The sequence below is a fragment of the Calonectris borealis genome, chromosome Z (genome assembly GCF_964195595.1).
Source record: "Calonectris borealis chromosome Z, bCalBor7.hap1.2, whole genome shotgun sequence".
In the NCBI taxonomy this organism is placed as follows: domain Eukaryota; kingdom Metazoa; phylum Chordata; class Aves; order Procellariiformes; family Procellariidae; genus Calonectris; species Calonectris borealis.
In genome coordinates this window covers 54,845,972-54,873,387 of record NC_134352.1, presented here as the reverse complement: position 1 = coordinate 54,873,387, position 27,416 = coordinate 54,845,972, and the positions used below count along the sequence as shown (strand labels likewise).

Here is a 27,416-nt window from a genome sequence, read left to right as displayed (position 1 = left end):
TTTACAGCTGTGAGAAAAATTGCCCCCAGAAATGATCAAGGGGGAAATGAGGGAAAAAGGGAAAATGGTCCTCAAATCATCCAATGTATTTCGGCACAAATAGTTATTCAGAACTTTACAAAGCTGTGCTGCCCAGATGTTAGATTTGAAAGAAGTCAATTGTTCTTACACAAAGATCCTATTCATTTAATAATAACTTTATCTGCTTTTTGTTTATTGTTTGTAGAAAGTACACCCCCGGGTTTTTCTAAGAACAATAAAAATAAAAAAAAAAAGAGAGGAAAAGAAAGAAATCGACATTTTCTTTTAAACTTATGTGAACTAGTGTAATGCTATGTTAACTTACCCTTGCATCTGTAACCTTGAATTCCCTCAGAATATACTGTGGCATGTTGTACTCTGCCATTGGATCTACCACAAAATACTGATATCTGGCTGAGCGCTCTGCAGGCCAGTACTGGTGGCATTTTTCCTACAAAATAACAAAGCAAAATACATTTCCTGCTACTCAAGACCACTACTATGAACTCAGATAAGTGTAATACTCATGGAAAGTGCCATTAGTGACAGGAACATAAACTGTTTGTCTTGCTGTGAACATGAAGTTCCGTATCTAGAATAAAAAATGATCTTCAGTATTGCATTGCAAAGGGGTTCTCTCTGGTCGCTGTACATCTGAACTCATTTATACTTCTGCTCAGTTCTATTACTTATCAGTGACGAGCTATCCCTAGCCTAATTTTTAATACAGAATGGAATTTAAATCTTGAGGCCATCTTCAGTTTTCTTTCTTCTTCCCTGTTGAAGCAAGTCCTCCTGGCCTCAGTCAAGACTTTACCTCTGCTTCCACTAGCCATGTCCTGAATCATCTCTATTCCCCAGATACATGGCCTGACTCAGATTTCACTTATCTCATACCGGTTTTATCTTGTAATCCTGTCCAGACAGTAAACTGCTTCGTTCTTTCCATTACACAAAGCAGCACTTGAATGAGTTTAGGACTGTAAACTGAGTGCTGAAACTTTAAAGTTTAGTACTATGAACACACAGAAGACATTCAAATCTCAAAAATACCACATTTGCTTTTAACATTGTTAAAAATAGACACTGCAAAAGTGAAGTTTCCAAATAAGAAATCTACATTTTTCAATAGACAGCAATGTTCTCTCTGCATACTTCGGAATATCAACATGCAAACTCAGTTGCTGAATCTCAGTGTGTCCCACAACAAAATGCCATGTCTAGTTTGTCTATTGCAACACATCTACAGATTGGAAAACCTTACACCTGGTGATCAACAATGCCACTGGTATTTCAAAAGGAGAAGGAACCTAAATCCTCACCTTTATCTTTAGACATTCCCATAACAACAAAATATTTTAATAAAAAATAATTACAACAAACATTTTAGTACAGGAATATTACAGCAGTACTTACTCTGCCCATTTCTCGTAGCTTAGTGAGCATGACCACAATTGTAGAATTATGCTCCCAAAGCATTCTCCAGAAGTCTTCAGTTGTTTCTGCTAAAGGACCCTGTGTAGCTATGTAAGCTTTTTGTTGTCTATGTTGAAAAAAGTAAATTAAGAAAAATATTTTAATCGAAAAAGTGAATTGATACATATATTCTCTGTTTATATGTAAACATTATCTAGAGGAAAAAATTATATACTATTAATAATAAGCACATTAAAACCTTATTACGATTGTTTAATCAAACTATGGCTTTTTATTTTTAGAACTTCAAGAGGGAAATTACTCTGTTAATATTATGATGTATGTCTTTATCATTATTATTTAAATTTTAATGCAACTCTAATAGCTCAATTTTGTCTGCTGTAAAAAGCACTTAAGAAACACTTAGTTGTGCTGGTTCATTTTGTAGAAATAACTGTCTAACAATCTATTAAGTTTAGGAATTATAGCATCAAGCATCTTCTTTATTAACTCCTTTTCAACAGTCTGATGCCTCCAGCAAAAGTAAGGCAGGAAGAAAATTCAGGAATGGAGTGCTTTGCATTTCCAGGTCTTAATATCCCACTAATGGAAGCTACTACCAAGCTGTTAAAAGCTTCTGGATCAGCAGCTTTATAAGATGATGACCAGTTCATGTTTTTCTTGCTCCTTTCAATCAACAGAAACACCTTTGTGAGTGACAGTGGAGATGAAGGTTGTTTCCAATTAAGAGTAGAGGTTCAGAAAATTGTCTCTGTGGATATGGATACTCAGGTACACCTAAACTGCCTTAGGGAAACTATACCTCTTCTCCTTCATGCCTTTTTCTACCAGCTGCTTAAGTCAGCTGAGGGCACATTGCTCCGCATTGTTATGCAGATGTTGGTGGAATATACAACAGTTTATGTATAAAATGCTTTTGACGGCTAGGTTTAGTCTTAATCAGTGTTCCAAGATCACAGGTTATCACCTTGACACAAAAAGTGTATCTCCTGTATGTTATTTCTATGTATCTTTTTAAGCAGAAGAATTGTGAAGAAATAGAGGTTCCAAATCATGAATGTACTTAAAATCTCAGTAACTTTCAGCATGTAAAACATATTGGGAATTCTCAATGTTTCAAAGGTAGGTAAAAATACAACATTTAAGACTCTACGTCATTTTCAGAATTTTCCTGTATTGCACGGGTGAAAATCTAACCTTTTATTAATATTTAAAAAAACACCCAGTCAAACATGGCATGCACAGATAACAAACAATACTAAAGTTCAATACTAAATTTTGTTATTTTCAATATAATTACATAAATAATTTCGTAAACTTTTAAAACAGTCCACATGAGAACACATCAACATTAGTACCTGTATCCATCAATGAAACTGGCATTAATATAATCAGAGCCTTCTACTCCTCGGATTGGCTGCAAGCATACCCTTGTAGACTCATATGGCATAATATTGACAAGGCGATTTTTGAATTTATTACATGGAAGATTGGCACTGATGAATCTTGAAGTGTGAGCCTTAGAGCTAGCAAGACGCTATTGAAAACAAATTAAAAGAATTAAGGCCAGGTATAACAAAAACAAATCACTCTATCAGATTTTATGATCTCTGTTCAGTATCCATAATGAATAATTTCAATTTCAGATGCTTACTTTTCCATATCCTATTGTATTACCTAAATATTTTTAAAGCTTCTTTTAACACCTTAAAAGTTTAATGTCTGCTCCATTAATGCATATGGACAAATTTAAGCGTTAAACTGTTACACAAACACACGTTTCAAGATACTGAAACACTAAAAGAACAGCAGGGTTAGACCACTCTCACTAACAGTTCTTGTCTGGACACCAATTGAGGATAGAACTGTATATTTTACAAAGGATCGTCTTCTTAATTTAAAATTTTAGCTTGCCATCTTTTGAATGCTGGAAACAACTGGTAGAGGACAAAGCAGCATTAAACGTTACACCATTTGTTTTTGGTTCCCCGCAACATAAAATCCCAGTACCTTAAATTCCAGTTCCATTCCTGTGACATTCTCGCCTGTTTCTATCTGTGTCAGCTTCTGGATATATGCATACAGGTTTCTGGCTGGCACTTCGGTATTTCCACATGTCACTGCTTCCAGCAGTGCATCGTGGATAAAGATGTATTGGTCCTCAGTTTGAACCATGTAATTCCTCTGCGCTCTCATTAGAGTTACGTGGCCATAAATATCTACAGTCTTTTCATGCTTTATTCTCTCTAACATGGCATCTATCACAATGAAACAGCCAGTCCTGCCGACTCCAGCACTAAAAGAAATGAACACAGGAGGGAAAACATGAAGGACTATTTCATGCATTGTGCTCACTTTTATGGCATTCAAGTTTTAAGGTTTCGTAACACTGATTTGAACAGCACATTTTTCTGAATATGAACATCAGCTTTCATGAAAGAGGTTGGTGCCCTGAAATAAGTAAACTCCTTTAACATCCATTACAAGCAATTGAGAACGTGGAATGCTTTTATATGAGATCTTTGCATCTTGCAGTTTCAGGCTTGACTATAATAGAAATAAAACACATTGCAACATGTTCTAGAAATACATGTTCTTAAAAATGGAAATTACTGGAGATGATGAATCCTCTAAGAATTCAAGCTTTATTTGTAGCATGATTTCTAACTCTTTAAACATGCTGTTGTTGCTATTCTGTTTACAGCGTTGAATTCAATGGCAAACAATAATGTTACAGAAAATGAGTCTTACTTATTTCTATTGTGCTTTGAAGGTAAGTTTTCTACCCCTCTCCCAACTCTGTCAATGGGGCTCCTATTAACACAGTTTGTTCTGTCCTCTGCTCTTTCACTTAGCCAGGCCGTACTATTATTCTTTGCAATGCAGAGCCATGCCTATTTAGTTGTGGCAGCTGTAGGCTGGGGAAATCCCCATTTGGCCATTTCAATGTCTGTCTTGCATCTCTAGGAAAATATAAGAAAGATCTGGAATGGCTGGACCAGGACGCTCAGTCGTCACATTATTTCAAAGTACAGATTATAAAAGAACTAAAATATGCTTAAAGAGAATGCTTGAAATCACAGCATTGAATTAATGTCCAGACTGGGTGACTAATATTTTTCAGGCAAGGCAAAGTTAGTGCTTTCTCACAGGTTCTGAGTTAAGTCAGTTGTTGGTTTTAGGCAGGAGTTGAAGTGAAGTCATATCAATCTTGTTGAGGCCAAAGAAACTACTATTTCTTAGCTCTCTGCACAGTAAGGGATTCCACAGGAACAACTCTGAGCTAGAAAGTTGCTTTCCCCTCTTTGGTGGGACTTGAGTGTAGAAGATGACATAGGTCAGCTACTGTGAGCTTGGCACTGGAATAAACCTTGATCATGAAATATTCAGTTGGATCTAAGAGAATTAAATCTGTCTCAGTAATAGACCTACTTCAAAGCAGTTTATTTATATGCTACCTCCTGTCAAAATGTGCCAGACTTTCAAGGATTTTCAGTCATTCCCTCCCTGTCTTAAAGATGTTGTCTGTTACATGCATGGGCTACCTTTAATAACTCCTGAGGACAATGTCATGCAATCAGGAGAGGAAAAAGAGACTTACAGTTCTCATCTTGATGTGATTACTATTAGTCATACATGATCCTTTATGACATGTTTGGCATAACTGAACGAGAATGATGTAGAAGGAGTATGAAAAAGAATACAGAATACACAAGACCAGAAAATATACTGGTCTGAATATGCAACTTGTGTGCCAAATGGAGCCATATTTCCCAAAATCTCTACAGGAATTCTTTTATGGAGATATTTGGACATCAACTGTACTGAATCAAATTTTCAGATGGATGACTGTCTTTTTGCAGCCACGTATATGACCGAATTTTATGAAGTTTTGTTTCAACTGTTTGCATACATGTAGCTATAAAAAGCACAAGTGTAAAATATAATGGGTTTTGTATATAATTTTTATATCCAGGATCACATCATGTCTGTGACAATGAATTATAGTTTCTGGCCTTCTAAATGCTTAACTGTTTTCAGTTAGTGATGTGAAATGCAGTACATAGTATAGTAAGCAACAGTTTATAAACCCTCAAGACATAGACATTATCTAAGTCAAGGATATTTAAGAATAATACAATCTGCCATTTTTTGAAAAGAGATAGAAATAAAAATAATTACAACCCAGATTCTAGAGGACAATTATATAAAAACCAAGATCTTCTCACAGTTCCTATATTTTAATGAGATATTAAATACCATAAGTCCATCCTGAAATCAATGATTAAGGGTAAACCTTCATTTCTTGCATGACGCTTTAAGAATCTTTTCCAGGGAGAAATGGAACCAATGCTACGAATATTTTAACTTCCTTCCTCTTTGCCCCCACATACCTTCTAACTCCAAACTCCAATAGCTTCCTATACAAGAGCAAGAAACCATCCTATCTTTATCCCCTGTTTCTCCTTCTCTTCTGCTATCATACAGACTTCTTAATATGGTACCAATACACTGCTGGGAAGCCACGCAGTTCGAATCCTCACTGGAACATTTTTTAAAAATTCCTATTTACTTTCTGCTAACAATGATAATTCAGCTAATGAGAATAATTTCACAAATTAATTCTACACTTGTTATTGAATTTCTTGCCCTTTTGGTTTGCATCTTTTGGTGTTACTGTCAAACTTAGAATTTAGAAATAAAAGTCTATCATTTCAGATAGTGAAAGATACTGTTACATTTACAAGCTGAAAATCTAAAGAAACTGTTATGGTTTCAAATATTATCATTTATCCTATTATAACATTTGATTTCAATTTCTAAAAACATGACTGACTCAGTCCCATGAGCTGAAACATGTTTAATGTCCTGTGATGCAATACAGCTGGAATTCACAAAAAAAAAAAAATTAAGAGGCATAAGGGGGCCATTCCACATTAAAATCACTGTATGCATGTGTTAAAGGTTGGCTTTTGTGATTAATTTGTAGCTGTTTAAATGATGACCCTTTACTGATACTTCAGTAATTTGGCAAAGGAAAGCAGTGTAATTGCCAGTATTCACAGATCATTTAATTGGAAGCAAAGACAGTAAAATATGGACCAAAAATCATTCAGGACATTTTTGATTCATATCAAGGGAAAATTTTATTGAATATTACAGTTTCAGATTGAATGAAGCTTGCATTTATGAACTGAAAGCACATAAAATTGCTTGTGATATGGGAAACATATAAAAATGCCTGGATTTTACTGAGGAGCTTCATATGATTAATTAGATTCCAATTCCACAGAAATTTTGTAATAGTTCTGACAAAGGCAATACTTAGATTATTTTCTCCTTTTCCTGTTAGGAAATTAGAACACAGTTGAAAATCACCCCTCTGTCCAGGAAGCAGCAAAAAAGCCCCTTACGAAACCATTGCACATCCTTTTGAAGGGATACATATGACTGAAATAGCATAGAGACCTTGTGCAAAGAGGTAAACTTAAATTTCATTTTAGAAGAGATATCAGACTGCTTCAAGAATTCTGGTACCAGCTCATAAGAGACCTTTGAGAATTGATCTACAACTGCACAATTTTTTTTTCTTCTCACTGTGGTTATGGTTGGATACCAGCAATCAAGTATGGTATACAACACATTTTTAGGTGTAACGCTTCACCAAAAAAAATACTTTAGCCATTGAGTTTTCTTCATCTCTATGCTATGCATGGAGGCAACCATATTTGTCATTGAAATCATATAAAACTTCTTAGAATGAACAAGGAAAGAAAAAAATCAGAAAACAGGAGATTTCACTACAAGTAAAAAGCTTAGTCTAGAGCTCCCCAGTGTTTTCACAGGTAGCTGGCAAAAGCACAGGAGGCTTACAAATCAAAAGTCAGCCTTAGATCTTTTTTCCTTTACTGAGCTTTATGAAGATTTTCTTTTCAGTCTGTACGTTCTAAGGATTTTACCAATACCATAAATTCTTCAAATATAACTGCCCCAGATTTAAGCCCAATTTTTTGTAATATGTAATTGCCGAAGTGTAATAATGTTCAGGAAGTAAATCTGTTCATCTACTCCTGAGTTCAGCTCTGGAGAGATCAACAAGAAGTTGTCTTACTAGATTGCATCTTGAAGGCAAACAAACGAACTCTCAAATACTAAAACATACTGAATCAAAACTCCAAGAAATTTTTCTAACAAATCCCAATTACAGAGAATAATTGTTCATTAAAATAATTTTAAAAGCTGAATTTTCCATGCAGGATAAAAATGTAGCATTAGTAATCTTCAATAAAGCAAAACAAAAACATTTTAAGAGACACTTCTAACAAGGACATTCCATTACAGCAGTTCAAATCCTCTCACCAGACTTTAAATCCAGGTCTGTCATGAGTCAGAACTTGACAGAAATGCAGAAGGACTCCTATATAGCTTCAAAGCAATACAGGAATGTAGTTGTGGAAGTGCATAATGTAAAGAGCAACTCCACTAACTGATAGTTCACAAGTATTAGAAATAATTTACATGTTAGCAGTGGAGGAAGATGTACCATGTTGCACTACAGAAGTAAAAGATATATAAGTAGTTCATTAAAGTAATGGAGTGAAGGAAAATAACATCTGAAACCACAAATATTACAGCCACAGGTAACTTCTGAGCACACTTTTAAAATGTGACAGCCATCTACCTGAAGTTACATTTTTGCACTGCAATTAGATTCAGGAGGTTTCTGTAGAACTAATTGGAAGGATCTTGTGTGATAACCTTATTCACTCTTACACTCATTCATTCACTCACCACCCTGTGAATCCACTATTTACTGAAGGATTCTGTAAACTTTCCCATGAATACCATTCTGAGGCCATTTTGCATGCAAAAGGGTTGCCCTTGCATTCACCTCCATGACAAGCAGTGTGGCCCATCTCAAGAATGGTAGAGAAATCATAAGGTTGAAGAAACATATCACAGAGGATGACAAAGTATGAAGCCGAGGTTAATCAAACTAGGTAACTCAGCTTGGAGCAGAGAAGACTCAAGAGAAAGGGAGATACGAAAGAAGGGCATAAATCCATGAGTTACATGGAGGAGGTGAAAAGGAAATGACTATTCATTTTTTACTTGTAACACAAGAAATAGGACCATGAAATGAAATGATGAGACAGAGAATTTAAAACAAACAGGAATTAGTTTTTCATGTAGTACATAATTAAATTGTGAAACTCACTGTTGCAGAATACCATGGATGCCAAAAAGAAATTCACGGAGGAAAGAATCCATTAAGGGTTATTAACCAAAAAGTTACAGACACAATTTCTCCTACAGAAATCCTTTTATTAGACTTTGCTGGAATTTGGATAGGCGCTTTAAGAAAATAACATTCTAGACATGTCCTGGGAGAGACGCTTAAACGCCTCTAAATTTGGTCTCATGGTCCCACATACTTAAAGAAAGCACAACCATTCTAGCCCCCCCATCTGCTAATCAGATCATCTAGAGCTCTTCCTTTCAATCAACACTTCTGCCTTTGGGTACCTGACACTTTTAGGAACTATGCCATTGAAAAGGGACAACACTATTTCTGATCCTTGCTTTTTCTTCCTTAAAAGGGACAGAATATCACAGAGTATTTCTGCCTGCTACTTTCCTGAAATCATGAATTGTTGGTGAAAAGAAGATCTCTCGTTGTTCTGCTTATAGCAGAAATTACACAAACAACTGAAAAGTTCATTGACCTTATTTCATACCACTTCTTTTTCTTATCTCAGTTTCCCGTCAGAGTTGATTGTTGATTTTATATAGCAATACATGCCATAATCCTGCTTTTCATAGAGGATTTTTATATATACACCTTACTGTAAATCACTGTATCACCCGATATCTTCAGTTACTCAGATATGTAAAGAAAAGAAATCAGAATAAACTGTATTTCTCTGTACTGTTTTATCCGTCCACAAGGACTTACTGTGATTTCTTATTTCAAAATTAATCCAGTTCTCAGATACCCTCCTTATTTTCCTATTTCTCTAAATACAATCTTATATATTCAGTGCACTGCATTCTGTATTTAGCATCAAAGAGTAACTGCCCTAAATATCTCTCCTCTGTGAGATTTGTTGAATTTCAGTGTATATTTTACATTCTTTGTACTGTACAATGCATTCACAAAGAATTCTTGTCATTATGCATTCCACTAAAAAAAGAAAGATCTAAAATTTACTGAAATAGAATTTAGTGAAATGGAGTTTAGAAAAAGAATGTATTTTGAGGTTAATTTTAAAAACACATCTTACTGTGTCTTGCTGCCTTCAATTAAAGACTGATCTATGCATGAACAGCTGTAGTAAATACAGAAAATGATACTTCTGAGTAATTTATGAGAGGAAGTACACTGCGATCCTATCATCAATAAATAAAAGTTAAGATTACAGCACAGCAAAGAAGTCAATGAGCAGAAATTATGCTGCTTGCTGCTAACAACTACTCCTTGCTTTCTTTGCATTTCAACCTGTTTTGCGTTCTCAGGGTGGAACGTTTTGAGGAGTTGTTTTGTACTTTTGCATATTTCTGTGCTTTGATTACATTTTCATGTGGAACATGTAGAAGAGCTATTACCCTATCTGTGTAGGAAATAGGAAGGTGAACTGATGCTATCTGAAAATGAATTAAAGAAGGTGGGAAGAATGTGTTCTGCAGTGCTGGATAACAGGGTGACCTTGAAAGTACTTGCTGAACACTAAGGTGCTTCCTAGTTTCAGAGTCCTTCTGGACCCCTCCCTGATTCTAGTGTTTGTATACCTGTTGTGGTCAACAATTGTTTCCTTTTATTAACACCGGCTGCCCTCAGGATCCCTGTTTTTAAAGTCAGAACACTGCCATTTGCGATTTGTTATGCTTGGGTTTTAGACTGTCAGAACAGTGATGAGGTCCCAGATTGTCATCCGGACACAGTATTTCATCTGGTAAGTACAAAGCAAAAAAGAAGACAGAGTACCAGGCCTTCTCAGTCCACACTGGCTTTTTTTTCACAGTTCAAAGCCCTAAATAAACTCGGCTTTACCTGTCTACAATCCTCTTTTTTCTTTTTTTTTCTTACATTGAAAACTTGGAAATAACCAGAAATTAGTCCTCAAGCTTGAAGCTGATGGAACATTAGTAGCAGACCTACTGTTTTGGATCTCCATCTCAAGATGTCTCCTCCTTTTCCATGGAGAACTGATATACCTAGAGGATGAGACAAACATGATCCTGCCATCTTAGATTTGGTTTAAACTGAAATGGCTGCAATACGGTAATAATGCAGTCAGATATTACACAGCAGAAAATAAGAAAAAACTATGAGGCTTCTCTGATGAGCTCGTATCAAGGCTCTTGCTAGGCCTCTGTTTTCTTAGATCAAGTGGTGAAAAGAATAAACACCCTTTTCAATATCTCTGACAATACTCCACTGACAGCTGAAGAGCTTGGTTACTGGTACTACTTCTGATGTTTCTTTTCTTTAACCTCAGCAGTCTTTATACCAGCATGAATTCTCTGTAATGTAGTAGAAAATGAGGCTGTGAGAGGTTAATACCACTAAGCATTTCACATTTCTTAAACACAATTTGTCATTTAGAGGTTGGACACTAATCTCCCTCTTTTTTGCAGGATTTTGAACTTTATGAGCAAATACCCTGGACAAGTTATAATGAAAATCACGAGGGTTTTGGTGTAGAAGTTTCAAAGTAGCTGTAAAATGAGCTTGGATAATATTATGATATTTTTAAAAAAAATTAAATTTATTTTTAAAATTCAGGTGACAAAAAAAAAAACCAGGCACCACAATGCATGATTCACTTGGAACAGCAGTCATTCACAAAATCTGATAATAGGTGATGAGACCCTGAATTAAGTCTATAAAAGTATGAAAAACGAAGAAAGATTAATATTCAGGACAGAATACTGATTGGAAAGCCTCCATGAAAAGATAACAGGACTATTTTTAAAGCTGCATTTTACTTCTAGAGACACAGGGAGATGATTTAAAGAGGCTTTCATGCTGATTACTTTAGATAAAAATACAGCCTGTTCAAAGTTAGCCAACCATGCCGGGTAGCCAAGTTGATGCAATGTGTTCTAGTATACTGTGTGTCCATGGATATTCTGGAATTTACTGTAGGTACAGCTGGGAAATCTCAGAGATAGCCCTTTCCAGAATTCAGCTATTGGGTTATAAAAATATTTTCACATTTCCTGCAGATGGCTGGATTCTTTTCTTCACTCATAATTTTAATTCAGAATTCATTATGGACAGCTGCTGGCTCTGATAGAACCTAATTGCTCTTTTACTAGACTCAGCTGCAAGCAGTCAGATTTCCTTTTCCTTTGTAGAGTATATTATATATAAACATGGGCGGGGAGAAAAATAACCAATTAACTAAATACATATGGATAAAATGACTCACTAAGAGTGCTGATCAAATAATGTATCAAACTACAGCTTAGGTCAAAGGAAATTACAGGCCTTGTAGGACATGATAATATATATATGGAAATAATTATCAGCACAAACATATTTGTAATTTGAGATAACGCATGGAAAAGGCATTGCTTCTGTTAAAAAAAATCGTACAGAAAATTATTACATTTTAATAAGGGGCAGGTTATTTCACTGAGTGAAAAGTCATCAGTCTCCAGGAAACCTGCTCAACTGAAATCATTTGTTGGCCAAATCCAAGTCAGGCCTCAGTACCTCCATGGACAACTTAGCAAGAAATCTTGGCATAATTCTGGAACTATTTTTGCTGCCTTACCTCTTATTAAAAAAAAAAATAAAAAGACTGGGGAATAGTTACTATTACTAAAGCTACAGAAAAAGGGTACGTCACAAACGAGGGAGAAGAGACAGTCAGCAAAAAGCCTAGGGATGTGAGGATTCCCTACCATCTCCCTCCATATGACAAGTACTGAAGCAGATTAGGATATTTTGCTGTCCTAGTTGCTACGATGGAGGAACACAAGGGAAAGTTGTAGACATGTAAAGCAAGAAACAGCGTTAAAGAATGATCTTTTAGATATCTTCTAACATGATGTGTGAAACTACTTGTCAGAGAATAATACTTAGACAAGGAAAACAGTCAAAGATAAGACTGTCTGGTTTTGTTCTTTGAAATGTGTGTAGAATCATGAATTTGAGCAATAAAGTATCCAGCAGTTTCTCTAGGTAGCTAAAGGAATAATGGGGGAAAAGAATTGAAAACCTCATGAAGTGGGGCTAAACTAGTCACTAAGTGCTTGCTGCTGCAGAGGAAACTTTACTGAAGTATTGTTGACATTGTAGTTTTATACTTTCCCCTGAAAGTTCTGACATTTGCCATTGTCAGAGATAGGATACTGGCCTAGACAGACCACTGAGTCTATCTAGTAATAGCATTCACTATGTTCCTTTACAGATTTCCAACTTCTACCAGAAACAAAATCTTGCCCTATGCAGTCATAGCAGCTTTTTAGGATTTCCAAAGATAATCCAGCCCTGAGTGACAGCAGTGGGAATATAATCCCCTGCACCACAGGCTAAGTGCCAATCAAAGATGTCTTTATAAACACACGACTGATTTAATCAAAAAGACCACAAGTAGGTATTTTCCATTATTTGAACCTTCATGAAGAAATACTGCTATTATTTGTTATTTGTATGCTTTTGAATTTTAATAATGGTTCCAGTGATACTTATTGAGTTTTTATGCTTATAAACAATGGAAGCAAATACTGTACATACAGCAGCTTCAGTTCAGGTTTTAGGAAAGGCTGGTTTGCTGGGCAGAACTGGTTCCTAACTTAAGACAAAACTTGAAAGTGGATCAGCATCAGTTTGCTGGTGTTCGACACCTCATGGAGGATTTCTAGATGACGTTGCATAGTATTTTCCTATTCAAACTAAAAATATCAAGGTACCCTAGCCAATCTTTAAGGACCCTGCACACTGCCACATTAACTACTGTACGGTAATCCTTGTTATGTTCATACTTCCAGGTTTTCATATGTGAGCACCTAAATTTAAGGAAACAAATTAGACACCTAAGCGAATAAAACTCAGACTGCCCTTAAGTTAAAGAGAGATCAGTTCGGGAAAATAACTGGCATCTTTGCAATCAAGATGATCCTAACTAATGACACTGAAATTTGAAACAGAGAAAAAGAATTCCAGCATTACCCTTCCATCACTGGCTCTGTCAGCATACAAACAGAGACTCTGCTTTTTGTCTGTATAATTGCATGAGCATAGCATAATAATTAGGTGAAAACTCTTATATGTTCAGTGTAAAACACCCAGGGTCTTATCATAGAATCATAGAATAGTTTGGATTGGAAGGCACCTTTAGAGGTCATCTAGTCCAGCCCCCTGCAGGGACATCTTCAACTAGATCAGGTTGCTCAGAGCCCCGTTCAACCTGACCCTGAATGTTTCCAGGGATGGGGCATCTACCACCTCTCTGGGCAACCTGGTCCAGGGTTTCACCACCCTCATTGTAAAATATTTCTTCCTTATATCTAGTCTAAATCTACTCTCTCTTAGTTTAAAACCGTTCCCCCTTCTCCTGTCGCAACAGGCCCTGCTAAAAAGTCTCTCCCCATCTTTCTTATAAGCCCCCTTTAAGTACTGAAAGGCCACAGTAAGGTCTCCCCGAAGCCTTCTCTTCTCCAGGCTGAATAACCCCAACTCTCTCAGTCTTTCTTCACAGGAGAGGTGTTCCATCCCCCTGATCATTTTTGTGGCCCTCCTCTGGACCTGCTCCAACAGGTCTATGTCTTTCTTGTGCTGAGGGTTCCAGAGCTGGATGCAGTGCCCACCAGAGCAGAGTAGAGGGGCAGAATCACCTCCCTCAACGTGCTGGCCATGCTTCTTTTGATGCAGCCCAGCATACGGGCTTCTGGGCTGCAAGTGCACATTGTCGGCTCATGTCCAGCTTTTCATCCACAGTCTTCAATAGTGAAGCTTTTGGAATCTAAATTTTTACAACCTTGTAAGTTTTTATGGTGAGAATATGAAGGCAAGTCCCAACTCCTCTCCCTCTGTGATGCCACTCATTACACAAGTGATTATCAAGTAGTGTCTTGCTATACCGATGTCCCTTCAGTCAGCGTGCTGATGGGACATCAGTCTTTGTTTCTGCCAGCTAGTATTTATCAACCTTTCTTCTAGACTCTTTCTCGTTTTCCAGTAGATTCTACAATTCCAACAACTAAATGAAGACAGAACAACCATCCAAGAAATTCCTAAATGAAGAGAATCCAGCTCCAGTACCTTAAACAGAGATCAAGCTCCCAAGGTATCAAACTCTGCAAGCCTTGGTATATTTTGAATAAGGTACATGTAGAAATGAAATTACTCCCAGTTAGTTACTCTGACTGCGTGGTCAGACTAACTGAGACTATCAATACAAATGGAATACAATGAAAAACATGGACATTTACTCATTGCTGTATTTTTATATTAAGAGGAACTAAACATCCCAAGCAGGGTTATCAGCTATGCGTTGTTTTAAGAAGAGAATCTAACAACAGCCTTATCCCTCTCCTTTTGCTTTTTATTTGTGAATGAAGACTTTGAGAAAAAAATTGTCTTAATGAGATATATGGTGACCTACAGCTGGAGTCTGGAGAGGAAATAGTGTTACAGTGTTTTCCTGTATGGATTGCACCCAGCACAGTCTAATATATAGTAGCAACCCAATAGCTGCTGGATAAAGACATGTGGGTAAAGCAGAGAAAGTTTAGAATATTTGTGATATTAAAATACTTGTCATACTAAAATGCCTTTACTATCTTTTCCTCTCCAGAGCTTTTCAGCTGTCCAGGGAAATTAAGAAAGATCCTGAGCTGTTCTCAGGGTAGGGAGGGGGAAGGGATGAGGAAGCTTTGAGTATTTTTCAATCTTATTTGAAAGATTTCTGAATATGTACTGGGGGGATTTTTTTCCCCCACCGTGAAAAAGGATAGGCAGTCATCTGCAACTTACTCACTGCCAGGATTAGAAAATGAGCACTTGTGAGGCATGTGGCAAAAGTGGTAGGGAGGTTCAAAAGACATAGAGTGAAGAAAAACTATCTACTGGAAAATGATTGCTTTAGATACGATTTTTTTTTTTTAATTTTATTTTTTATTCTGAAACATTGAACACAAATTTCTGCTTTAAGAAATACAAGATCACATTGTGCTCTGTTATTTTTTGAAAATTAACTTGTTTTTACTGTGCTAACTGGTTATGTTAGTATACTCAGATGCAGATTTACTTAAAACAGTCACATTCTTCCAAACATCTAAGTTTTTCTGTTTGCAATAGCAGCATTAACAGTACCTGCCAAAACTTCACAAAGTATCTTAGATATGCCCCTTGGTGCTGGTGTTAAAAAGAGAGATTCAAACATATGGGATTGCAGTTACATGTTAAGCTTTTATGTAGTGTTACTGAACCAACTACTAAAGTTTCTGTGATGTTTTGAAAACATTATGGCATAAAGCTCCAAACACCCTCTGGTGCTATTTTATTGTGATCTGATTAGCACCTGTTTGCCTGCACTAATCCAACTTCAAACAAAAACGTGTGCTTTCCCCACTATCATTAGACCACACATTACAACCTCACCAATGCAGAATCCTAGGGTTTAAGTCTGCATTTTTTCATTAAAGAAATCCTTTTTTCTAGATCAGGTCTGCAAATTAGGGCAAGTCATGCAGAGACACCAGTTGGATTGTGATGTTAGTCAACTTCTGTGCAAAAAGACTGAAAGGATACAGTCTTAAAATATAGCAGTCTGTAAATGAAAAAGCATCTACCTGCATCAAGTGTTTCAGCCACCATAGAAAAATCTTCAGACAAGTTATTCTAAATAAGCCAAGTCAAAATTTGAAGATGCATTATGAAAAGTATCTACAAACAGGATGGGATTCCTAAATTTATTTTGTGGTGTTAGGTTTTTTTCATCCAGCTTTACCTTTGATTTAGCTGCTTTTCTCTACCAAACCTTACACTGAAAATAATATTTCTGTCTTTGGGAGAATGTAACTCAAGCAAGGATCATGGAACATGGCAGTTTATAAAAAATAGTGTTTCGAAATTTAACTTTACCTTGATTTGGGCTTTGCTAAACTATCTTTCCTGGTGGATACAGACAGAAAAGTATAGTTTTTTTCTTGGAAAAAGAGTGCAATGGCATAATGCATTTATATTTTTACCACTTGTGCTGGTTTTGGCTGGGATAGAGTTAATTTTCTTCATAGTAGCTAGTGTGGGCTATGTTTTGGATTTGTGCTGGAAACAGTGTTGATAATAAGAGATGTTTTCGTTATTGCTGAGCAGTGCTTACACAGAGTCAAAGCCTTTTCTGCTTCTCACACCACCCCACCAGCGGGTAGGCTGGGAGTGCACAAGAATTTGGGAGGGGACACAGCTGGGACAGCTGACTCCAACTGCCCAAAGGGATATTCCATAACATATGACGTCATGCTCAGCATATAAATCTGGGGGAAGAAGAAGGAAGGGGAGACGTTTGGAGTGACGGGGTTTGTTTTCCCAAGTAACCGTTACGCATGATGGAGCCCTGCTTTCCTGGAGATGGCTGAACACCTGCCTACCGATGGAAAGTAGTGAATGAATTCCTTGTTTTGCTTTGCTTACGTGTGCAGCTTTTGCTTTACCTATTAAACTGTCTTTATCTCAACCCATGAGTTTTCTCACTTTTACTGTTCTGATTCTCTCCCCATCCCAGCGGGGGGAAGAGAGCGAGCCGCTGTGTGGTACTTAGTTGCTGGCTGGGGTTAAACCACGACACCTTTTTCATACAGGTAGTCCTACCAGAATATCTGATTACATAAATAAAAAAAATCTCCATTTAGATTGGGCCTTGATGTTACCTTTGGTGCTTCACAATCCTTTCAGCAATGATCTATGTTTTTAACATAGATTGAATTACATTTTAATTACCTTTTCAGCTTAAAAATCTGCTAACTTTTCTGCACAAGTAAGAGCTTTGACTGGTAGAATGTACATATGACATTTCTCAACACGTTTTTGACTTCTATATTAGATTCAATTTTAATACTGCACAGGCAACCGAACTGTTAATTAGCAAAAGTAGATGTTTAAATGACATGCAAAGATGTCTGTTGCATGGACATTAGTAACAAACAATTACTAATGTTATCATAAATTCTGATCATATAATTCTGTATTTTTGTTTGCTTTCATCTCACAAAATTTGTTATGAAGACTTCCCCTTGCATTTGATTGACATGCATTTATCAGAACATGTCTTATAAAGTCTAGTAATTTTAAATGGTAATACTTATATTCACAGTTAATTTCACTAGTTAAGACTATGCTTTTTTTTTCTGGTCACTGTTATGTGAATAGAATGCATTCAAATGTTTACAGGGTAGGTTCTTCAGTTGTCACTCGTTTTCACCTCAGACTTTTTCCCACTAAGCACAGTGTAAGTTATTAAACAAATTCTTCATACGCTCAACAACCATTTCCTAGGAACAGGATATTAAACTAGCTTATCAGCTACTAAGGCTTTGATACAAACTGGTCTGGGGCCACGCTGAACTGAACTGGATCTCCAACTACCTTTATTTTCTATAGGATCTATAGCCATATTTCAAAACCACCAAGCAAACTGGAAAAACTTCTTAATCTCTGAGTATGCAGTGGACTGAAAGACAACCGTTGGTCAATATTAAAGCAGATGTGGAGAATGTACTAAGGAAAAGCTTGGGCTAAACCTTTCACTTACAATACCTACTTATAAATACAGAATGAATGGGGGGTTATTCTCCAAGGATCAAAATGCAGATAGTTGGCTCTTCTATTTATTCCTCATCCAGGCAGGCTCCTGTTGCTTTTACTGGGTGTTGTCCTGAATCAAAAGTGAAAAGGAGCTCAGCTTTTGAGTAATAAGAAACTCTAGCTAAATTCACAGAAATATTATAGACAAATAGCTTCTCCCTGTACTTAGTTGCCTGCTAGCTTTTATTTTCAGTTTCTTATGGGCTAAAAGCTTTGCAGAAAAATGCTTCCACAGCTTCTTCATACCTACTCTTTCTTTTTACCAAACAAAATCTCCTTGTATTTATACTTCTATAACATGTCATTATTATAATTTCCTGAGCTCTGATATTTTGTCTTCCCTGGAAGAAACACAAAAGAAGGCACCAGTGCTGTCTCAGATGACTTACACTCCCCACTATGAATCCCATGTTCCTGCTGGGGAGTAAACTCAGATTATTCCTTCAGTGGGATATCTTGGAAAAGCACTGCCTACCATAGGCAAAGGATACAAGATATGGTCTTGTATTATATTGCTTTGCTCTAGTGGAGAAAGTTTGAAATACTTTCAATATCTGAATGATGGTAGTACATGAGCTTTAATGAAAAGTGACTTAGGGAGTCCTGAACGCAAAATGGGAGACAGATAAGATACAGAACAAGGAAAAGAGGACTTTTTTAAAAGGCTGCAGAGGCAGACTAGGGGCCAGCAAAGAAAGAAATGAAATGCAAGAAGTTTGTCAAGAACAGGCAAAATATCTCAGTGGAAAAGGGTGACTACTAGAAGGCAGTGAAAGGTGATGCATGACAAAAATTGGCAGGAGAATGCCACCATTAGAATGACGATCTTTCTTCAGAGAAAATACTAAGACATGTAGGAACATATTTTGTATTCAAATGGTTCAGCAATATGGTAAAAACCGGTGAAATGAGTTTGAGAAAACAGTGGAATTGAAGGACAGAAATAGAATATAATTAGAGGAGTCCACAGAATAAAGAGCAGTCCAGACATTGGAGAGGAAAAAATTTTAAAAAGTGAAATGACTCAGGATGAGAAGGAAAAGAAAGAGTGGAATGGAGAAATTTACAAAGTGATCAACAGAGAAGACAGGAAAGAAAAATCTGAAAGCAGATTCTAAGAAAAAATAGATAACATGCAAAATGTGCTCACTTTTTCTGTTTTGACATAAAATGAAAATTTTCCTGAGCTTGAAATGAAGTGTTCAGGCACATCCAGTACTTTAATTTCAAACTAAATGTGAAAGTTTTTCATGTTGCTGAATGAAAGACATATCTTTTAGCCTAAAAAAGTTCTGCTAATGCTCTGTTGTTGTTCCTCTTCTGACTTTTTTTACCAATTTAATAATGTCAAATTCAAAATGATAAGGTAATACAAATCTCAAAATATAACGTTGCTACAATATGCCTGAAGAGACACCCACACTAACATTACTACTGTAAGAAAGACTTTAGTAACTAATTCTTGTTGGTCTATCAGTTAGATAGTCAGCATATTAACGTTGATGAGTTAATGAGTACATTCATAAACTTTGGACTGTCCACAACACTCACTGCTACATGCCCAGCCACATAAAACTTTTAAATAGAGAGACATAAACATGTAAATTTGCAAGAAATCTGGTTTCATCAGTTCTTCTGCTCATAGAGAAATTATTGGGAGTGGGACTTAAAAGGCTTGCTAAAATAATAGAATGTGTGGAAGCCTGCTTTGTAGAGGATAGGTTGTATGAAATGGCTAAAATCTTAACGTCTCAAGAAGCTATACATAAGGCAAAGAGCTTCAACAAATTTACTACCAGGATATGCATATTGTGGAGTATTCATAAATAAATCAATAGGAAATCGGGAAAAAAAATTCCCTCAATAGGCATCAAATCATACTACCTAACCTGGCCATCACTTTCACTGAAATTTGCTTGAATAACCAATGACAAAGAGAAATAAGGACCTTGCAGTTCATCGATACCGCTGAGTGATAAGCTTTGTATTTTATTTCATCTTTTCCAATGACTTCCTGTATGTCTCTTAACAACTAATTTAATTCATCTGTTTTTGCATTGAGAGAATTTAGGTAATTATATTTACTTAACAGCCTTCCCAGAGTGGGGGGATTTATTTTTTCTATTAATTTTGATTTTGATTTAGAGCATAACATCTTCACTGCTGAGCACCTTTGGAGGTATGCTCTATATGTATCAAGCTGATGAAATTACAGCTGAGGCAATCCATAATTCTACGCAATACTCAAAATGTTCTAACATCCTGTAAATACAGGTACAAAAAGATTTGGCTCCATTGAGGAAATACTCAGCAAACTGAGTATAAATAGATTTGTATTATTATTTATATTTACTCCATGTCCCCAACCCTGGCGTTTCAATAAACATTACATGTCTATCAACTTCCATGCTCTCTGATCTTTCCTAAACAGTCTGTGCCTTTCAACATTGAAGTCCGGCTTATTTTGTTCTGTTGACTTTATTTTCCTGTCTCATTTACAACAGCCTCTTTTAATCACTTTAAAAATGTTCAAGTAACCAGCTTCCATGGCTGGCTTACCACTATGTAACAAGCCAGAACCAGAGGGGATGGTATGCTGTAATCCTTGTAATTCCTATTCCTCAATTTTTGGATGACAAAAGCAAGACTGGTTTTTAAATATGCTAGGCATTTGCAGCTTCAGTGAACAGGGAGTAGTAGCTCTCAGCCTTACAAACTGAAGGTATCCCAAAATGAAGTTCACAAAAATCAGTGATCTTAGGAATTTCCTTTGAAAGGGGCAGCACAGTAAGCTATAACAACATAGCCCTGGAATGACAGGGGACCCATCTTACAGTTTACTTCTATCAGAATGGGCACATATGTTCTGACGACGTTCTTAGTGTGATTTTAAGGCTTTCTAAAAGATCTGCTCTTATCAAAGATTTCCAAAGAATCCCCATCTCTTCCTCTTCATTGTCCTTACTCCCAGAACTTTAAGAGGAGTTGATGTTTTTCTCTTGAGGGTTAGTTAATCCATACCTTATAATGCCTAAAGAGGTTTGCTACCTTGCAAACAGCATGGAGCACTTATTTCCCTGGAACTGAGCTCAGCCTGTTCCCAAACATCCTTTGCAGTTCCAGCTCCTAAGCTGAGGGTTTAACCTTGAATATAGATTAAGGTTTCTACCTATTTTCAGTAAAAGTTACCATTATCTTTCATGTTCATTACTTTCATACACAGTATAAGTAATAATTTCAAAAGCTATTTCATTGCTCAAAACACTTTCTTCAATATTTGTGTTCTTAAATCGACACTATCCTCTTTCTTTTTCACGCCACCTTCTGAATGCCATAGATACATTTGCGTTCTCCCTGTAGACCGTTAGATATTCTAAAATTAATTCCTCTTGCACAGACCAAAGAAAATAATTCTGGCCCATCCAAGTTGACAGTGCCATACTCAGGTCCCCAATTTGCAATGCAACCATCTTTTTCTTTGACAGACTCAGAAGTCTCTTTGGAAGAAGATAATGTTTTCGTCTGTAACAAAACAGAAAGCAGTAATCTTGACAAAAGATGTTTTGAAAGAAATTCTGGGCTTACCTGCAATGCACAACCATAGGTCCAGCATCAGGTGGGTTGCAGGTCTTGACTCGTCGCAGGAAAGCTAAGAATGGTGTTGGGTGTTCTGGGACGCCGTGGTCAGGCCAGGCAGTGAACTGGAACTGTCTCACTTCCCTTTTTTCACTTGAACCGTTCTATGAAATCAAAAAACTTCATGACAAAACTGCCATTTGATGTGATATTGGCTCTTTTCAATGAAACAACTGCAGAAGTATATATATCAGCGAAGTGTATTTAAATCACATTTGGGGCCAGCGAGAAATGGAACTCAGGCTATGGAGGGAAATGTTTCTTGTATTCTAAATTGCAGGATTCAAACAATGTAAGAGCTTTAACCATACTGCACAGTAATGCCTCACAATAAGTGCCAGAGCCTTAGCTAGTATTTCATGCAGTAAAATGGTTTTTCATAGTGAGAGCTCTGTATTAACGTACAAAACTCCTTGTTGTAAGAAAAATACACTCCGTCTTTAGAAGAAGTCTCATTGTTCAGTGCTGCTAGGAGGAAATGAGGGAGGAAAGTGGAAGGAGGGAAAGGGAAGAAAGGGAATGAGGAAATAAGGGAGAAAGACAACCAGGGAAGGCAGGAAGTGAAAGAAGAAGGGCAGGGTGGCAGGAGGGAGAGAGTGAGAGGAAGGAAGGAAGGAAGGAAGGAAGGAAGGAAAGGAAAGGAAAGGAAGGAAAGGAAGGAAAGGAAGGGAGGGGAAAGTAAAGGGAAAGTAAGAGGAAAGGAAGAGGAAAGGAAGAGGAAAGGAAGGGGAAAGGGAAGGGAAGGGAAGGGAAAGGGAAAGGGAAGGGAAAGGGAAGGGAAAGGGAAGGGAAGGGAAGGGAAAGGAAAGGGAAGGGAAAGGGAAGGGAAGGGAAGGGAAGGGAAAGGAAGGGAAGGGAAGGGAAGGGAAGGGAAGGGAAGGGAAGGGAAGGGAAGGGAAGGGAAGGGAAGGGAAGGGAAGGGAAGGGAAGGGAAGGGAAGAGAAGGGAAGGGAAGGGAAGGGAAGAGAAAAGGAAAAGGAAAGGAAGGGAAGGGAAGGGAAAAGGAAAAGGAAAGGAAGGGGAAAGGAAAAGGAAAGGAAGGGGAAAGGAAAAGGAAAGGAAGGGGAAAGGAAAAGGAAAGGAAGGGGAAAGGAAAAGGAAAAGGAAGAGGAAAAGGAAAAGGAAAAGGAAAAGGAAAAGGAAAAGGAAGAGGAAAAGGAAGAGGAAAAGGAAAAGGAAAGGATAGAAGTTGCCTACATTTAAATTTTGAAATACATTGTAAGTATATATACCTTGTAAAGAGCAAATGTACGAACACAATACGTTGCCAATTCAACAGTGTCTAAAAGGGTCACTTGGATTAGTCCGTAAGTTTCTGTGCCTCTGCTTGGCCAATACTGATCACACTTCACCTGTAGTGAAAAAGAATTATTTAATACATTTAAAACCGACATTTATTATATATATGAGTGTATATCACTGTAGGTTTTTAAAGTATGTGGAGTTAGATGCTCAATAACTGCTAAGGATCCAACACAAGAAATTTATTTACTACCACAAGAATTGCTCTTCTGGTAGTAGCTCTTACAATATCTTCTTCCATAATGGGTATTTGTAAATTCAGTGGGGCAGATGATTAAGAAATACTAGTAAGTATAGATACACTAAAGAAAAAAACAATTCATAGTAGCTAAAAATATGACCTATATCTTCAGTAACTCACCTTTCACAGTTCAGAATTTAATAACAGTACTAATCCAGTAAAGGTAGACAATTTTTTTAATATTTGGCATATTTCACCTATTTCACATTAGTCCCCAAACATATAAACTGTTGCTTGGATATTAATATTTAGTATGTATAGAAATATCTCTGTAAAAACCTGATTTTTTTCAGAAATAATTTTAGTACATGGGTAAATGAAAGAGCACCAACAACTATTAAGTGCACTGTGAGAAAATACAATTTCCTTCTCAGATCAGTGTTACGAAGCATGTGACGAAATTGTGTTCACAGGCATTTAGAAAACATGGTTTGATACAGAGTTTATCCATCAAATTCTAAAAGACAGAGGCCATTTCATTCACTCCATTTCAAAACACCCTAGTTTAGAATGTTAACAAGCTGAAATAATTCTGCATAAGATGATACATAAGAGAACCATACGTTTATCATCATTGCTGAGGCTCAATAATTTGTTTCAGTTAAAAATGGTATTTACAATGGAAGTTATTTTGAAAAAAGAAATGCTGAACCCTTAAAACAATTAGAAAATATGGTACAAAGTAGTATGGGGATTAAATAATTGAAAATATTTTGCTTTCAGTGACTGATAGGTGAAACTGAAACAGTCTCCTTTCTATTTATAACAATACCTTCTTATCAATTAGCCTTGCATACGGTACAGAAAAGAACTGTGTTCTGAGTCCAGTAATAATGCATTGCATTTGTTTAATAAATGTCTTCATTAATCACTCTAAGCCAGACTCATACCAAATTCAGTGAGAATACACAAACTCTAAGAACCCATAAAAGCACAGTATTTCTGATAAAAATGTGAATTGTCGTGGTAATCCAAGAGAAAAACTGATGACTCCCCCAAAATGGAAAATTAAGAAATGCATCTTTGAAACTCCTGTGTTCTTCAGGTTTCTCACTCTGCACAGTACTTATTGAAAAAGACTTAGTATGCTTTCACACTCCCCAGTCCTGAATAGCTTTTACTTGCAGATCATTTTATTTTGAGGCTCACAGGTCACAGATGACTAATGGTTCACAAATCACAGTCTGAAAACAAGTAATCTAGACAAAGAGCAGAAAAAATTCTAACCACTGAAGCAGGTGATGAACATTCATTAGAGGCAGAAAAAACCTGAAACAACTTTTTACAGGAATTGATAGCTTAATTTATAGATAAGGAATTGGAACAAAGTAACTAAAAATGTTTATTGGTACCACAGTCTTAAAAACAGGATTAATAGTGTATAAAATCCTCCTATTAAAGGAATTAAGTAATTACGTCCTTGTGCCACTTACTGAAATACTGAAATAGTAAGTATTGCAGGTACTCATGAATATGGGTGACATATTTGCAAGATTCCAATACTAAAAGAAGCCAGTGTGGTCTTCTGCAAATCAGACAGAAAGGTATATTTTCAATTGAATTATTTCAATATAATTATAGTAAATCTAGTTTCACTTTATCATGGTATAGACAGAGTGTAACTTGTGTCTGTATTGGTTATTTGTATTTTAGACAAGTTATGGTTTATTATTTATTATTTATTAATTCATAATTATGACATACATTTTTTCATGGAAAACGTTGATACAAAATAGCTGTTGGTTGTCATCGTAGCAACTACAGGTTTAGTATAAACCTCTGACTAAACCTGTTTGTTTTGAATGATTTCTTTAAAAATTAGTAAAAATGGTAGAATACTTTATGTACTTTTAATAAAATTAATACAAGAAATAAATGTCTTGCTATGCCTTTGCATGCCTAAACATGTAGATCTCCTCTTTGTTCTGTCTGCAGTTCCCACATATAAATTGTATGCTCGTAGAAGTAGTGCCAGCTTCCAGAAAGTGTGCCTGAAAAAATAACAGCTTTCTTACTAGAAAGACTTCATAAAAACAACTTCCAAATGTAATAGAAAGAAATAAATGTTCAAAGCAAAAATTAAATGGAAATTCAGAACACAGTAGGTTATCAGAATCTTTGCAAACAACAGAAAATACTTGTTTTATTTTTATTTTGTATAGTAATCTAATGTTAAGCCTATACTCAGATTTAGAAGCCTGTAGAAAATTGCTCTTTTTCAGTTAGGCTGGAAGAAAATAAATGTGCGTGCTCTTTTAGGTGCAGATTTTAGTTGTTTTTTTTTTTCTTTTTTTCATTTATTTGTTTATCTAACATAAACTCCAATCATTTCATAATTTTTCTAAAATACTTCCTGTCCAAGCTAGCTGATGCAGAGGACTGCTGCTGGAAGCACTCTTAATTGTTCAAAAATAAATACAATTTGTAGACCAGGGTATATATTTGAAAGTGGAAACTGATGAAAATAAGTATCAAATATTTAGAAAGAAAACCTGATTTTGGACTCACAGGGATCTGACCTTCTGGAAAGGCACATGAGGCATAAGTTGATGGAACTATATCTTTTATTCCTTCTGCCTCTTGATTTTTCTCAGAACAAGAGGTCTTCTTCAGAGACGTGCTCTTACCTGCCTCCTACACTCTTTTGCTCTGTGATCATAAACCTTACATTCCCAATACTCCTAACAATTTAGAGTTCAAATTATCTTTGTGAGAAATAAGAACAATGTTTTCTATTGGACTTCACCAGCAGCAGAGAATCAAATAATGTAAGTTAATTGTTAAGACATTATTTTCTGAGACAGAATTCTTATTAAATGTTTTTATTCTATGTTAAGATCCCAGCCTTCAGCACTTAAAGTAAGTTTATTTTTCAGAGGTTACATATTAATGTTTTTTTCCGAAAAGAACTCTCAAAATCCTTGAGTTATCCAAAATTTAACACTAAATGTCAACAGTCAATTTTGAAATTATTTGCCAAATGTTTTTTTGCTTTAGCTCTTTGGCCTGTGTTTAATTTCCCTGTAGTAAGAGCAATTTCTTCCTCACTGGTGTACATTTTTGGAACACAGACAACTTTAATGTGGTAAATGGTGAGGATAACACACATCCTCCTTCAGAAACACAATTACAGGGTTCATTTATTTTCAGAGTTAGTTCATAATATACCTTTGGTGAATTTCATAGTCCTCACCTTCCTCTTATCCACTCTGCTCCCAATTCCAAGAGTTGATCTTTTCCTCTGCGGACTATATTCACCTGCACCCAATTAGAGCTTTTCTGTGCCACTAACTGTACATGGTTACAGAAAACAGCTTTCACCAATAATTCTTTAATGTTCTCTTGCCTGTCACTAGAGATGGCAAGTTGAACGAAACAGACACACAAGCAGGAAAGAACTCACTGGGCATTTCAGAGTGTTTTTTAAAGAGAAATTCAATAACAAGTAATGACAAGCATACCTGTTACTACTACTTTCACTATCTCATGATTATAGGTTGCACACTGCCAAAACCACTACATCTGAGATCAGAGCATCTCTCAATAGACTACTAAATATATTATGAAATCTTTTAAGTACCATAGTAGTAGACATAGCTAGAAGACATAACTAATGATAGGCACATTCTCTTAACCCGCCCCTGAAACATACACACATTTTCTTTCTCTACATTTCTTCCACTCAGACCATGCGACTCCTTGCTCTTTATGGAAGTACGAGCATTCACTGAAAGCAAAGCTGTAAGAAAATGTAAATGCTTTTTTTTTTCCATTAAAAATGAGAAGCTTGAGACCATTTCAGACTTGAGGGGTTTAAGTAGTTACAGAGTTCTTAAGAATATTCCTAAAATATTCACACTTCAACAAGTCACAGACACTAGAGAAGGTGCTGTTGTGCATCAACAGAGCTGAAGGAAGTGTATTTCCATATGAACACATGAATACAAAGATTCTTGACAT

The 27,416-nt window shown here is 36.3% G+C and overlaps 1 protein-coding gene across 1 annotated transcript in view; it reads right to left on the bottom strand.

Moving 5' to 3' along the window:
* The window catches only part of PTPRD (protein tyrosine phosphatase receptor type D), a 1,348,716-nt gene that overhangs the window by 15,761 nt on the left and 1,305,539 nt on the right, over positions 1 to 27,416 (bottom strand). The window contains exons 38-43 of the mRNA XM_075138097.1: positions 23,146 to 23,265; positions 21,863 to 22,017; positions 3,469 to 3,754; positions 2,817 to 2,995; positions 1,438 to 1,564; positions 347 to 472 (exon numbers count right to left, since the gene is read on the bottom strand). Coding sequence (XP_074994198.1) covers positions 347 to 472; positions 1,438 to 1,564; positions 2,817 to 2,995; positions 3,469 to 3,754; positions 21,863 to 22,017; positions 23,146 to 23,265 — 993 coding nt within the window. The remainder of the gene's footprint in view (positions 1 to 346; positions 473 to 1,437; positions 1,565 to 2,816; positions 2,996 to 3,468; positions 3,755 to 21,862; positions 22,018 to 23,145; positions 23,266 to 27,416) is intronic.